Source organism: Bidens hawaiensis, unplaced genomic scaffold, assembly GCF_021521415.1.
Source record: "Bidens hawaiensis isolate Kalapana, Puna unplaced genomic scaffold, B.hawaiensis_p1.1 tig00044654_1, whole genome shotgun sequence".
Classification (NCBI taxonomy): Eukaryota; Viridiplantae; Streptophyta; class Magnoliopsida; order Asterales; family Asteraceae; genus Bidens; species Bidens hawaiensis.
Window position 1 is genome coordinate 53,492 of NW_027497920.1, and position 14,770 is coordinate 68,261.

General features: G+C 34.8%; 1 protein-coding gene across 1 annotated transcript; it reads right to left on the minus strand.

Annotated features, from left to right (window-relative positions):
* Nucleotides 1–5,238: 5,238 nt before the first annotated feature.
* On the minus strand, nucleotides 5,239–6,785 carry LOC143595083 (protein FAR1-RELATED SEQUENCE 4-like). Its single transcript, XM_077074218.1, has 3 exons — nucleotides 6,544–6,785; nucleotides 5,740–5,998; nucleotides 5,239–5,646 (listed from the first exon to the last, which is right to left on the minus strand). The coding sequence occupies exons 1-3, from the start codon at nucleotides 6,783–6,785 to the stop codon at nucleotides 5,239–5,241; spliced, it is 909 nt and encodes a 302-aa protein (XP_076930333.1).
* Between the last annotated feature and the right edge of the window lie 7,985 nt (nucleotides 6,786–14,770).

Below are 14,770 nucleotides of genomic sequence, written 5' to 3' on the forward strand. Positions count from 1 at the left end.
TGGTCAGACGATTCCATTGATACCAAAATTGACGTTTCGTTAAGAAACGAAGATTTAATTTCAAATCTAAGTTCTGTTGACTGTGGGTGTTCTTGACGATTTTGACTTTGACCCTTGAGTCAAAGTCTGGATAAGAACTGTTGATGATTCGTTAAGGTTGGGTGATTCGTTACGCGGTCATAACGAATGGGACTCATTCGTTTGACTTGATAACGAATCAGCCCTTAATTCGTTAAATGCCCATTCGTTCTGCCAAGGTATCGAATTAGCTACAAGTTCGTTATGTTCAAGTAACGAATCAGATGAAGATAAGGTAACGAATCAGTTAGCGAATTAGACTCAATTTCGTTATAATTGAGATAGCGAACTAGACCATTCGTTATAGCGAATGAAGGAGGATTTTGTAACGAATTAGACTTTGAAATAATTACAGAAGTGGCCCCTGGACTTGTGAAAGAATGAGATAATTACATAATAGCCCTTGGACTTTGATAATTTATGAAAGATTCCTTTAAAGGTTAATGAGTAAAGATTAACTAACCGGGTAATGATTCAATGAAGTAAAACCGGCTTAGACGAGTAAGACTAATTAAGTAGCATTGGGAGTGGCTAGAGTAGTATTTAATATTTGCAATTATTAAACAGTTAGTCGCGCACAGCTCAATGAGGAATAACCAATAGCATAAGAAGTAACCGCGTTCAGGTGAGTTTCTAGCCCCATTCCTTGTTATGTTTTCGGGGCTGTGTGCATACTCGATGTGTTTGTTAATACATTTATCCTAAGTGATAACTGTATGCCATATGTGATATATGTGATAGATATGAATGATTGCTTGTCGGTACTCGAACGATCTTCGGATATTGCGCATACTGTCACGTTATAAATAAAGATATGAATGTTATATGTAATGTATAGATGATGTATGATCGTGATAGATGAATGCTTGTCGTGGCGTGAACGATCTAGGATATTGCACGTATCGACAATGAGTATGATTGTCAAATGAATGATGTGTAGAGTGCCTAGAGTGTTCTTATGCTACGATGTGATTATTGTATATGCAAATAAGTGTATGTAGGTACAGGAATGGCAAATGAGTTCTATATCTGACTTAGTAAGTTAGGATGGAAAATCCCTCTAACTTCCGTTGGACATAGACTTGGCATGTGATGGCGTAGTTAAGGACGACGGGCCTTATACATGTTATAGATGATAGATGAGAGCGTAGTTAAGGACTGTGGACCTTACACGTAATTTAGATAGGAGTCAGCATAGGAAATGACTGTGGACCTTATACGTGCTGTAATTGTATTGTGGTACCATAAGGGAGGACTGTGGACCTCGTACGTGCTATGAATTAGGTTGCAACATAGGGAGGGACTATGGACCTTGTACGTGTTGTTAATGTAGGATGGTATAGGGAAGCACTACGGACCTTGCACGTACCATAAAAGGTGAGCATAGATAAGGACTGCGGACCTTTTTCGTGTTCACGACCTTGAGTATAGTTATAGACGGTGGACTATGAACATACTCTCGGTGTACTGAGGTAAGTGATAGTAGTAAGTATGTATGTAGAATAGAAGATTAACTGGCTAAGTATGAATATGTATCTTCGGATACATAAGTATGTATGATATGCTTATGTATTGTATGTTACCTGATTAACTTGAACTCACTCAACGTAGCTGACTTTTAGTATGCACGCAGGTATATATGTTTATCGTGATGGCATGAGAATGGCACGTGGCATGGATTGAACGGCTGACATCTGAAGATAGAAGAAACGATGTTTTAATTATGATGCTTTATGTTATGGTTTTTAAGAAAAGATTGAATGTTTTGTAGCGAATGTTTAATGTTTTATATTCCGCGAAAGTTTTAATAAACTCTGATCTGTAGAACTGTGTTTATGAGTAAATCCAACGTCCAAATGTGAGGCACCGGTAACGGGGCCATACACGAAGGTAGTAGTAATCGATATGCCTTGGCGAACAGAACACAATTTTATAGATTGTGGAGTTTTTTCAATGAGTCACATGGAAACGTACATGGGTGGAAGCATGAAAGAATGGGAAGCTTGTTGCAATCTGTCAAAAGAGTTTGATGAACAAGGGCGATATTGTAAAAAGCAACAAATTGAGCTTGATGAGTTAACAAGAAAATACATTGCAAAGATTTTGTTAAGTAACATCAATGGGGCAAAGGATGACGTAATTCGATGTGCATTATTATTTGATGCGCTCCCTTTATCTGAAAAGGTTGCCTTGTATAGCGATGCATTGGACAGGATAAAGATTCGTTTGACAGAAGTCGACTAGCAAAAAAAGGTTTGGTTTTGGTTTTAGTCAATAACTTAATTGTGTTATGTTTTTGGTGTGTTTGAAAATAATGAATTTTTTGTTTTTAGACGGTTTGTGTGAATTGGTTTTTGGTATGAACAATATTTTTAATGATTTATGATTTTTATGGTTGCATAAATTCATGACTTTCATTAAAACACAAATGTGTTACGCAAACGTTGATGTTAAATAAAATGTGATAGACGAATAATTTTGTGATTCAGAGTAAATCAAGTTTAAATTATAGTATGGTATACCTTGTTTAAAACACGAATGGTAAAATCAAAATAATATCATGTTTCACTTTAGTTAAAATAGTAAGTTTTAACCACACTACTTCAAAACCAATTTTCTATGCAAATCCATATGAAATCCGTCATTAGCAATGGACATAAATCTTTCTCTAAGTTTTTCAGTATAATATAATGATAATTGTTGGTTTCTTTCTTGCCTTCCAGTTACTTCCCTATAGACGAAAAAGAAAAATTAATTAATAAAATCAGTTCTCGAATTATTTATTATTTATTTAAAACAATATTTGATTAAAATGTTAAATCACAAAACCTACAGACAATCCAACATGGGGACTGTTTCCCCGCACTACCAAGATTTTGCAGAATAAACAAACGAATCATAAAGTCATAAACTAAGAAAACCGCAACATGAACTGACATTAACTAAAAAACTTGCCTGTGATTTGGTGATGGTTTCGTTGATCTTGTATCTTTCGACATATTTGTATTGTTGGGGATCAGAGTGAATTCAAAAGAGGCGCTTTTGACTTTTAGTTTTTCTTTTATATGTTTTGTAAAGTTGACCACTGTTGGATCAACCGTACCACGCTTAATGAGGTGTATATTGTCAAGATTTGCTTCTGTTATAGTTCAGGGCCATGCTGCCAGAAAAGAAAGTAAGTGCATAAACACTTCTCGGGCGTGTGTTCTTTGACACAGACCTAATCTAAAGCTTGACTTATCGAGACATGATATTATTTTGATTTTACCATTCAGTCTAGATGGCGAATACAATTAAAAATATCATTATGTAATAAACTTTATTCATCATTATGAAACTAAAAATTTAGTCATAATTTAGTTGATATTGTTCAACAATCCAGTTGAAGGGGTGTTCATTTGCATAATAAGTAATTGTGTTACAGTTAAGAGGCAATAATCAGTTGCCAAATGGGTGCGTTTTTCCATTTAAAATGATATTCAATTATCAATTTCCATTTACAACTAACTTCGAAATTCTCTAAGATAACAAGATAATTATAGTAAAAATTAAAAAATAAACATTTGATCAATAATTGATCGAACATATAGGTATTATGATCGTAAGCTAACCGTAATTGACAACATATTCTTAGTTGACAGTGGTAAGAAACCCAGGGGTAATCTGGTCATTAAGATTTGTTGCAGGTCAAACTAAAAGGTAAAAGTCAAAATGATAAGACAAAATGAAAATGGATCTTGCAGAAATAAGATGTATCAAAAGTGGTAACAAAATGACCGTACAAGCGAACAAATAAAAAACTTTATCTTAAAAACAATAATGTATAAAAAACTAACATATAAGAAATCATTCAAATTTTCTTAGTTCTACACCAATAAATATGGAAAACAATAAAAAACGATTGCTATTCTTCAGTTTGTGGAGACGAAGGATGTTTAGAAGGAGCATCCTCAGGGTGAATCTTGTAATGATTACGTGAATCGTGACCAGGCTCACCACAAATTCTGCAATGATTACGTGACTTCCCAGCTTGGCTAATCTCTTGCTCACGTTGTGATCTTATCCGATTGTGAACGCCACAACCTTTGTTCCTTATATCCATAGGAACACGAATATTAGCATGTGTTGGTTGAGTGGTGTTAAGCATGTCAGCAAGCATGTCTTTGTTGGCTGGTGGTGGGGCAATAATTTGTATCTCGTCAACTTTAGCTTTATAATTATTAATATACTCAGCGTAATGACTTACTTCTCCATGTCACCAACCAATTGATTATAACATGGTCATGCGCCTTGTTCATCAACCGAACAACGGAGTAGACATCGTTATTACCAGCAACATCGCCATGAGTATATGAAGGAACATGTAACGGACCATTAGCAACAGCATCTTTTGTCCACCTTCTGAGTATGTATCGCCGAGGAAAAACACTAACCTCTCCCATTCTAAGCACATAAAAATATGTCGACATAACAGGCCAAATTGTTCAAACCTTTTGCAACTGCAATAAACAGTTAAGTCTTCTTTGAGAAGCATAACTTGAATGTATACAAAACCGTGTGTCACAAGTTATATATAAATAGAAAAAATACATTACAATATATATATATATATATATATGGGAGGGTTATTTTGAGAACCATGGTGAGTTTTAAGAACTTTAAGAACTCAATTTTGAACCACACATTTAATTAAATGGTATGAAATATGTGGCTGAGATTAAATTTGATTAAAACATGAAGCAGTAGAGAGAATAAGTATTTTTGATAATTACACAAGTTTAAACGTTAGTTACACATGTGTAAAAAGTCGATTTGGTGTATAAAAAAATACCGTAATTTTTTGTACATCACTTACACTTACGTATTACACATGTGTAAAAAAAATTCAAAAAAAAATTGTTTCGTTGAGTTCTTTCGAGTTCTTAAAACTCAAAATGGTTCTCAAAAGAAATCAACCTTATATATTTATATGTATATATATATATATATATATCAAAACATACCTCTCATGTTGATGATGGGTAGAATTCCCTGTCTTTGATAAAATAACTTTATAAAATCACCAACAGGGTGATAACTCCTACACTGACATTTGTGAATAGCAGTATCAATTTCTAGTCGGACATCAAAGAAAATGTTTTTTGTGTAAATATCTGCTGCCTACTTCTCTAGGGGGAAATTACTCCATGTTTCTGGAGCTTTGTACCTACTATCGTGATCATTTCTCCTATGCTCATGTCGTTGGTGTTCAATTGCAGAATCAAAGTGAGCAAGAAACTCTACGAGAGTAGTACGTGGGTTGAAAAACTTACCAAAAAAATGGTTCTCACTTTCAGATCTGGATGAGGTACGCATCAGCCCAGACATGTCTTCATCGCGATAGAATGCGGGAATCCATGAGCTTCTAAGTTGATAAATATCGGACAACCATTCATGTTCGGTTAAATGAAAATCATGCATTATACCGGCCCAATGTTGTTCAAAGTGATCAGGGGTAATGTGATCTGTCCAAACTATATCACACAACCTTTCTTTGAAATCCGTTTTGTTGCATAGCTTTGATCCAACCTGATGTTAACATTACATAGAAATGGAAAAATATGAATAAAAAAAAAGAGACACTAAAAGTTATTTTGTTTATTGGTAATAAAATGTGTATACATTTCCTGAAAGCTTATCAATTATGTGCCACATGCACAATTTGTGCCTAGTGTCAGGAAAAACGTCTTCAATCGCCCTCTTCATCGCAGGGTCCTGATCAGTGACAAGAACTTTAGGTGCGTACCCAAATGCATCTTTAAAACTCTTCAACAACCAGGTGTATGTTTCTGCCGTTTCGTTGCCAAGCAGAGCAGCACCAAGTGTAACGTTACAGTTATGGTTGTTGATGCCGGTAAAGGGAACAAACACAATCTTGTATCTGAAAATGATATGTAGTTGTATTAGGCAACTAGCTAAGCTTTGAATTATTGGTAAGTAAATAAAAATTCTTATATAATTTATGTGTTGTGTTGGTAGGTGGCATCAAAGGATAAAAAATCTCCAAATGTGTAGAAATTCCTCTTAGCGTATTCATCCGCCCAAAATAACCCCTTCAAAACACCATATGGAGTAGTAGTATATTCACACGTAAAATTTGGCAGGTACTCTTTTTTCCTCATTAGTCGTTGAACCACCATTTCTGCATCATACTCACTAATATAAAGATTTTGGTCTCTCTTAAATTTTTGCAATCAACCTTTGTTGCGCCCACTTGATCGAAGCCACCAAAATAGTCCGCATTATATTGAACGCTCTAACCGGTCCAATATTAATGCTAGACAAATCACTCAAAAGTGTTTCTTGGAAAACGACAAATTTCGAGCCGCACTAATAAAGTGCATATCATCCTCGGCAACAAAAGGGTGGTTGTGGGCCTCTATAAAATTATATACTACATATTTACCCTCGACCGTTAACTCTAACCTAATTCGTGCTTCACATCCAGTACGTTGTGAAGGTTTCCTCCTTTTCTGTTTGGGCTGGTGTTCTTCATTTAACGTATCAACTTCCTTAACCGCCTTTTGACCTTCTTTTGAGCACACGAAATACTTACCCTGAATGATACCCCGAGACTTCCACTGAGTTGCTTTCCTTATTGAAAAACCACAAGCTAGAGCATATCTTTTGTAGAATGATTTTGCAGACTCAAGGTTGTCAAAAATCATACCTTCAACAGGTTTAATTGATACGCCACATTCTGGATAATAAAACTTTTTTCCAGATATTGGAGAAATATATTCAATGCCAACTGGTTGGTATGGAATACCATATGTAAAAACACATGTATTTAATTAACAAACTCAACTTAAAAAGATTACAAGACATTAATATATAAAAACAAAGAACAATAGTTTACCTATGATGGAATTCCCTATCGAACTATAACCTGTATAACTACATTATTATATCACGTAAAAAAGATATCAATGTTAACATATGATTCCATTTACTTTTTTGATTTTGTTGAATTAGTAAAACTAACAAACAATTACATGTAACTGGACATACCTTTGCAATACCACTTGAACAAAATAATATTTACTGGAAACACTGTTTTTTTTCCACAAACTAACACTTTAATTGGGAATTACAAAATGAACTTGTATATTGTTGAACCATTAATTGATTATATAATGATATAATCAGTAACAATTATAAAAATTAAATAACACTCTTACCGTTTTCACCATCCGTCGTCGAATTCATCTTTTTTAGGGTTTAGTTGCTTCAACACGTAAACAAAAGTGGGAGAGGAGGGTTGACTATTACATGATTATCTATAAATTAGAGACCGAGTCGTCTAAAAAACCCTTAAAAATAGGAATAAAACCGGTTATGTGATTTTTTAATTATAATTTAATAGATTTTTAAAGTTACCAGACTATCCTTTGTTGTAATTTTGATCAATACCATGTGTCACTACTCTATTGGTTCTTACCATTCCTACAAAACTATTTATTTTTATTTAAACCCTTCTATATATATATATATTTATATATATGTATATAATAAAATTTTTCTAAGAGATCTAAGAAAAAAGTTGTTGCATGTTAGATCTAGAGTCAAGGACCTCCCTTCCCACTAACTCCAAGATATAGAATTGTTTAGGATATTTAGTATATGCTTAGTGGGCAGCAAACGGGGGCGATTTCTTGAAGGAACCCCCCCCCCCCTAAAACGATAAGAGGAGAAATAGGGGACAACATCGTTTTGTAGCCGGCGTGTGTTTGTTTGTGTTATTATTATTAAGTTGTGTGTGATATATTGATGAGTTGGTGTTCGGTTATGACTACTTATTAATAAAATTGCATTTTTAGTTTAGATATTTGTTGGAATGCAATTAAATTGAGATTTTTTTATATTTTACCGGTCTATGCTAAAACATTTTAAAAGAGAATTATTTATAAAGAAAGTGATAAATTTTTGAGATGGTTTAATGTATTTACGTTCATATCATCAAAAAGTTTATAATTTATATATATATATATATATATATATATATATGAGTGCGTGGGGGGGGGGCGTACAACAACATTCCCCGAAAATGGAAACTCATCATTTGCTGGCCAGGCGAAACATGCCGCAAGTCGCCCCATTTTGTAGCCCTTCCACTACACATAGCCTTATGAGTGGGGATAAAGTTGTTGCAACAAATACATTCCCTCCTATATCCGGTTGCGGAGCTATGAAATTTTTTCTATGGGTTCAGTATTTTTCGGTGCTCGGTTTTTTCAAGCATCAAAGTTTTCGGGCCCAAATTCATATTGAATAAAAAATATTACATATTATAATTGTTTCCTACGCTTATTATGTTTTGAAAATGATTCATAATATCTTCAGTCGCGACTTAAATAAAGAAATCATTTTCAATATAACAAATGTAAACATCATACACACACACACACACACACATATATATATATATATATCCATCACCCATCTAATTAAGCAAAATAAAAGAAAGGATATTCGTCGTGAGGCCTTGATCGATTGAAGGCTCATCAAAGAAAGAGCCAATCGGACGACCGTTGTTGTCTCTGGTTGAAGTACGACATGTAAGGCGATCATTGAAGCCCTGAGGTGAACTGGCGAAGGTGACGGCCGATGGTGGTTTGGTTGATAGAAACATAATTTATCGGTCGCTGAGACGATGGATGTTTTTGTTGTTTTATTTAATTTTCATTTAGGTATCATGTTTAAGAATGCTAATTGAGTTGGGTTTACTAGACAATTATATGAATAATTTTGACATTTTTTTTATAATCTATATATGGGTTACTATTGGCCCATTTATAATGTTTGTTAGTAATTTTTAAAGTTTTTAATATTTTATAAAAAAATATTCATGAATAAAAATTTGCAACTAAAATTTTCATAATTAATGGGCTCGAATTTTTTTAGAATGACATTGGCTTTGCTTGTCAAAATAGAATGGGTTCGCTCATTGGTTCGATACTGCAGGTTATATATAAAATCGAAAAAAGACCGGGTTAGGCCGAACCCAATGACCATATGTGGCTCCGCCACTGCCTTTATGTATTCAGTTGCATCTCTTTATTAGATAGCATTCTAGACGTTTTGGTTAAGTTTTATAGTGATTGGTGGGGGATACAGAGAAAGGGTAAGGTGTTGTATGTTTTTTCTGAAAAAGGTCTTCGCAGTCTCTTTTGTTTGCGCGGCGCATATTACGCGCAGACGTTGTCATTTGCACACTGTTTGTTTTCTTGAAGACGTTTCATTAAAAAATGTCTACGCAAGCTCTTCTTGGTGCATACTTGGCACATACACTTCTGAGATCTTCTAAAGTCTGTAGAGAGTTAAAACACTACATCCTACTAACACACAATGTCCACCACCACTACCCACCATTCTCCACCATCCACCACCAGCCACCCACCGCCCGCCACAACCACCGTCCACCCCCGCCACCACCACCCAACCACCGTCCACCACCCATCACCATCGTCCACCACAACCCATCGTCTGCCACTACCACCGTTCACCCCCACCACCCACCCACCACAATTTTCCACCACCACCCACCGTCACCACCACCACTGTCCACCAATCACCACCGTTGTCACACCCCGACCAAAGGCGGCGGAACATGTCGGGGTGCAACGATTGCCCATAAGCGCATGTCACTAACTAAAGCGACAATATTTATAAATTATTTCATTTCACAACATCGAAAATGTCACATTACAATATTCATGAGATCGTCACAAAAATAACAAAACATATCAAATCAAATATTGTTCATTTTTGCTAATATGCTAAAGGTATTTGTGACGTTTTCTTCAAGCTCCATAATCAACCTAGATGCAAACCTGTAACATTTCAAAAAATAAAGTTTATCAACACAAAGGTTGGTGAGCAATTCATAAGTTTGAGCATAATAGTATATGGTACAAAAAAGCCACAATCTTGTATACGAAACGATAAATAAAAGCAATAACTTGGATAGACAGATATCGCTAATAGGATTACGTTAGCGACACCTAGCAATAAGGGGATTGTTAGTACACGGTTTTACGTCTCGAGTCTTTGTAATAATCATTTTGTATTTATCGTTTATTTATGTAATAGTTATTTATATTAATTAAGTTAGTTCGTTAAGGGAAGAGTCTAGTTCGTTAAGTATGTTTAACGAACTAGACATTAAGTTAAGTTTCCTCCTGATTCGTTAAAGATGTTGAACGAATCAGGAGTCGGTTCGCTATAGGTTCGTTATTTAATGTAATGTAACGAAGCAGGAATCTAGTTCGTTACGGAATGTGTAACGAACTAGACCTGTCTTCTATATATAGTGGGTTCGACCACTGTTTAATTAAAGTTTTGAGATAACGTATTGAACCTCTGTAAAGATTTTCTCTCAAGATTCATCTAATTAATCCTTTCATATTATTATATACAATTAATAGTAATACTTATAGATAACATATAATCATTAAGAGCAACAATGAACTAGATCCGTTAATTGTTATTAGATCTTAGATCTGAGATAGATCCGAGTGTTCACAAGTGGTATCAGAGCTTTCGGCGTTGGATTGCTCTTGTTTTGGTTGATATTTCTTTAATTAAAGACTGATTATTATCATTTTAGTATTATTTTGTGCCCGGTTTGAGTTTGATCAGATTTAGTGTGAATTTGATTAAATTATGGATTGAATTTGGTTGATCTGTGTTCGTTAAGGTATCGGGAAGGTTTGATGAATTAGAATTGGTAATTGGTTTGAGTTTGTGTTGAATTGGTTTGGATTTCGATTTGGCCGAAACAGGGGTTTGATTTTGATCCAATTGAGTTCGGATTTGGGTGAATTAAGTTACGAGGTGTTGCGATTTGGTTTCTCGATAAGGTTATGAGTATTTTGGTAGTTTATTTGGATGATTTGGTGTATTAAAGAGTAAGTATTACGGATTGGGGAAGTGTTTTAGTGTTCTTTGTTTTTCCAGATTTATGAAAAATGGTGATGAAGATTTGAAGATCTTCATCACCTGTTGAAGACTCTTCTTCGTTAATCTAAGTCGTTAATTTTAACCAATTCGCTACTTGGTTCGTTACTTAGTTCGTTACCTTTCTGATTCGTGTTCTTCAATTCGTGAGACACGTGTCTAATTCGTTAACCGTCAATCTCACAAAACTTTTCCAGGTGGCAATAGTTGTCAGAGTTTGTTATAACCATTTTAACAACCTGATTCATTATAGTTGATTCGTTGTCAGTTGTAGAAAATTCGTTACTTGATGCTCTAAGTTAGTGTTGTGATTCGTTCAGCTTGGCTGAGTGATTCGTTACCTGGATTCGTTACTTGATTCGTTACTTTGAGCCTAGATTCGTTAATCTAAATCGTAAAATTGATTCGTCAAGTTAACCTGAATTGTTGACTTAATTCGTTGAATAGTTCGTGAACACTGTTCCTGGTTCTTTATCTAGATAACTTTCAATTAGTTATCTTGATTCGTTAACACTGTTCCAGATTCGTTAACACTATTCCTGATTCGTTACTGTCATTTCTTTAAAGTTACCGGTCACAATTCGTTAACTATATTTTCAAGATTAACCCTTGAAGTTTAAGTGTCTTGTTACGTAGCAAGATGGCTGGTTTTTACGCGTTAGCTTCTCAAAATATGCTAATGCAACAAATGTTACAATTGGACACGGAGATTGGATCACATTCCAAGTGTCCTAGATTGATGAAATTTAGTGACTTTGCTAAATGGGAACCTCATTTTCGTGCTCATTTGGGTTTTGTTCATCCTGATTGTTCTTATTGTTTGGATGAAGTGTATAATGTTCTAATGATCGTTGATGAGACAATTGGATTCACACCTAAAGCTATCTCACAGTATTCTCTAGAAGAAAAGAAAGCTTTAGAGATTGAAACGAAAGCATACTCAACTCTTACAATGGCATTACCTGAAAACATATTTCATCAAGTTGGTAGCATCAAAATTTGTGCGTCGTTGTTTTAACACATTCGTATGAGAAGTATGGGAAACACTGCAGAAAGTAAGAAAGTGATGTTAAAGTTTCAGTTTAGAAATTTTAATTTGCTTAAAGGTGAGACTGTTGAAGAGATGACAACACGATTTAACCATCTTATAGCCGAAATGGACAAGATGAAGTTGGAAACTAATGAAATTGATAAGATTGATACCATCAAGAGTGCTTTACCGAGTTCTTACTCAACTTTCTTAATGGTATTGAAAGAAAATAATTATTTCAGTAATGAATATTTGACTGCAACTGAATTTATGCAAATGATCGAAGCTCGTGGATATGATCTTAAGTGTCAAAAGTCTTCTTAGGATAATCAAGATCTAGCTTTTTATGGTGGGAGTATGCCTTTGAGTTCAATAATTTCTCCAATTACTGCATTTCTTACACAAAATGCAAGTGACAATGCTACAACTATCTATAGTGATCCACGTGCTTGTTTCTACACCGATGGAAGTTCTGGGTCACCTGATGCTTCTGGTTCTTCTGGAGGGTCTGGAAATGCAACTCCTGCAACTCAATTCGCAGCTCAACCGAATGTAAATATGAAGGAGGCCGAACAAAACTTTGCTTTCTTGTCTGCCTTCATGAAGTCTTATGAGAATTTGGTTGGTAGTAAAATTTCCACAAGTGAATTAACTGATGAAGATTATGACCAAATCGATCATGATGATTTGGAACTAATGGATTTGAAATGGAATATGGCTATGATTGTCAGAAAGGTGAAAAAGTTTATGCAACGTACTGGCAAAGATCTTCCATCATTAAACAAGAAATTGGGGTTCGATAAATTGAAAGTTAAGTGTTATAATTGCCAAGAGTTTGGACATTTTGCCAAAAAATGTGATAAGCCAAAGAAGGAGTATACTGGTCCTAGAAAACAAGATCAAAGTTCATCTGGGAAAATTGGAAATGATGCTGGGAAGTCTTCTGAAACTAAATCATCTGCTTCTGGGACACAAGTTATGTTGTCTAACACGTATGGAACTGATTGGTCACAAAGATTGTTGTGTAATAAAAATCAAGATAATCTGGATGTGTTGGGGTCAAATGAAAATTTCCAAGATGCAGGTGGGAGTGAGCTATCTTCAGACAATGATACTGAGTCTGATTATGACGACTCGTGTGAAAAGCTTCCAACTACTTTCGCTTGCATGGTCAAAATCAATGAGGTTAGTTCTTCTGTTTCTTGTGTTGAGTGTGAGAAAAACAAGTCTAAGTTAGATTTGTTGAAAAATCACAATGATTGTTTAGTGAAAGAAATTGATTCACTTAAGGATACTTATCGACAATCTTTAGAATCTCAGATGAGATCTAGGGAAAAAATTGAGGCATTTTCGACAAGTAATCATGATCTCAAAGCTAAGTTATTTGTTAAAATGACGATTAACGATCAAAAATTTCAAGAAATCTTGAAACATCGTTCTTAGATAACCGAGCTTTAGAATGAAGTTCTTGAGTTGAAAAACAAGTTGGGAAAGTTTAGAAATTCATCATTTCTGCTGAATGAGATAATTGAAGTATCTGGTAAACAAAAAGATTCTAAAAAGGGTATAGGTTTTGTTGAAATTCCACCATCATTTTATAATGATTATACAACAAATCCTTTTGCTAGAAAAGAAGATGTAATTGTGAAAGAACCTGCCATTTCAGAGAAACCTAAACTAGTTAAAATTGATCATGTTAAAGTCCATACTTCAACTCAAAAATCTCATGTCAAAGCAACAAAGTATTTGTTGAAGATGTTGATAAGGTAATCATTGAGGATGTGTTTGAACCCGAAGTGATACACAAAAATGAGAACATTCCAAGTTCTAATCACATTTTATGTGAACCTCATGAATTTGAGGAGGCCGTGTATGGTTCACACACAGCTCAAGTGAGAAAAGAAGAACAAGTTAAGGTTAAACCAATGAAGGCAAAGAAACCAGAAAAGCCTAAAACTTCTGATGCAGATTTGATGCGTTTTATCAATCCTACCGTTTCAAAGCCATCAACAGGTGGTGTGTTCAAATTAATAGGAATAGACACGATGTTCACTGAGAAAGACATTCTGATTAGCATTATCAAGCCAGAGATGATTGAAAGTGTCTTTCACAATGAAACCTCACAATTACAAGAGCTTGAACATCAGTATGCTTGTGCCAAAGCATCAAACACATTAGATCCATTGATTAGAGCTAAACAAGTATTAAAAATTGCTATGAAAGTTCATTTGTGAAATCTACTGGAACTGATACACTGCAAAGTTTTTCAAATTGCTCCAATCTTGATTTTTATCTGAAAAAGAAATCGGTGTCATCTGATGATTTGGTCAAGAGTTTTACTAAGAATGTGCGTCATCATCCTTCTGTGGCATCTGCTTTTGCTAAACCACAAAATGATCGTGTGGACATGCGAAGTTGCTTTCTTTGTGGTCAACAAGGTCATGTTGTGAGAAATTGTGGACAGAAGAAATCTTATGATCTTCATCCATTTGTTAAGGACCAATCGAAACCTGTGCCTATGATAAAGGAGATCAATAAACGACCTGTGTCGTATAATGATGATACTCACATCATGTTCTCAAATGTGTATCCATATAAGGTAGTTCATGTGACTGAAACTTATGGTCATGTTAAACCAAATTTTGTTCCAACTGAGCCAATATG

Excerpts from the sequence above, each read along its gene's own strand:
- LOC143595083 (XM_077074218.1), bottom strand. The coding sequence starts at position 6,785 with ATGATTTTTGACAACCTTGAGTCTGCAAAATCATTCTACAAAAGATAT. Across the intron at positions 5,999-6,543 it reads GGATGTGAAGCACGAATTAG|ATACAAGATTGTGTTTGTTC; the intron begins GTTAGAGTTAAC and ends TATCATTTTCAG. Across the intron at positions 5,647-5,739 it reads TTGATAAGCTTTCAGGAAAT|GTTGGATCAAAGCTATGCAA; the intron begins GTATACACATTT and ends TGTTAACATCAG.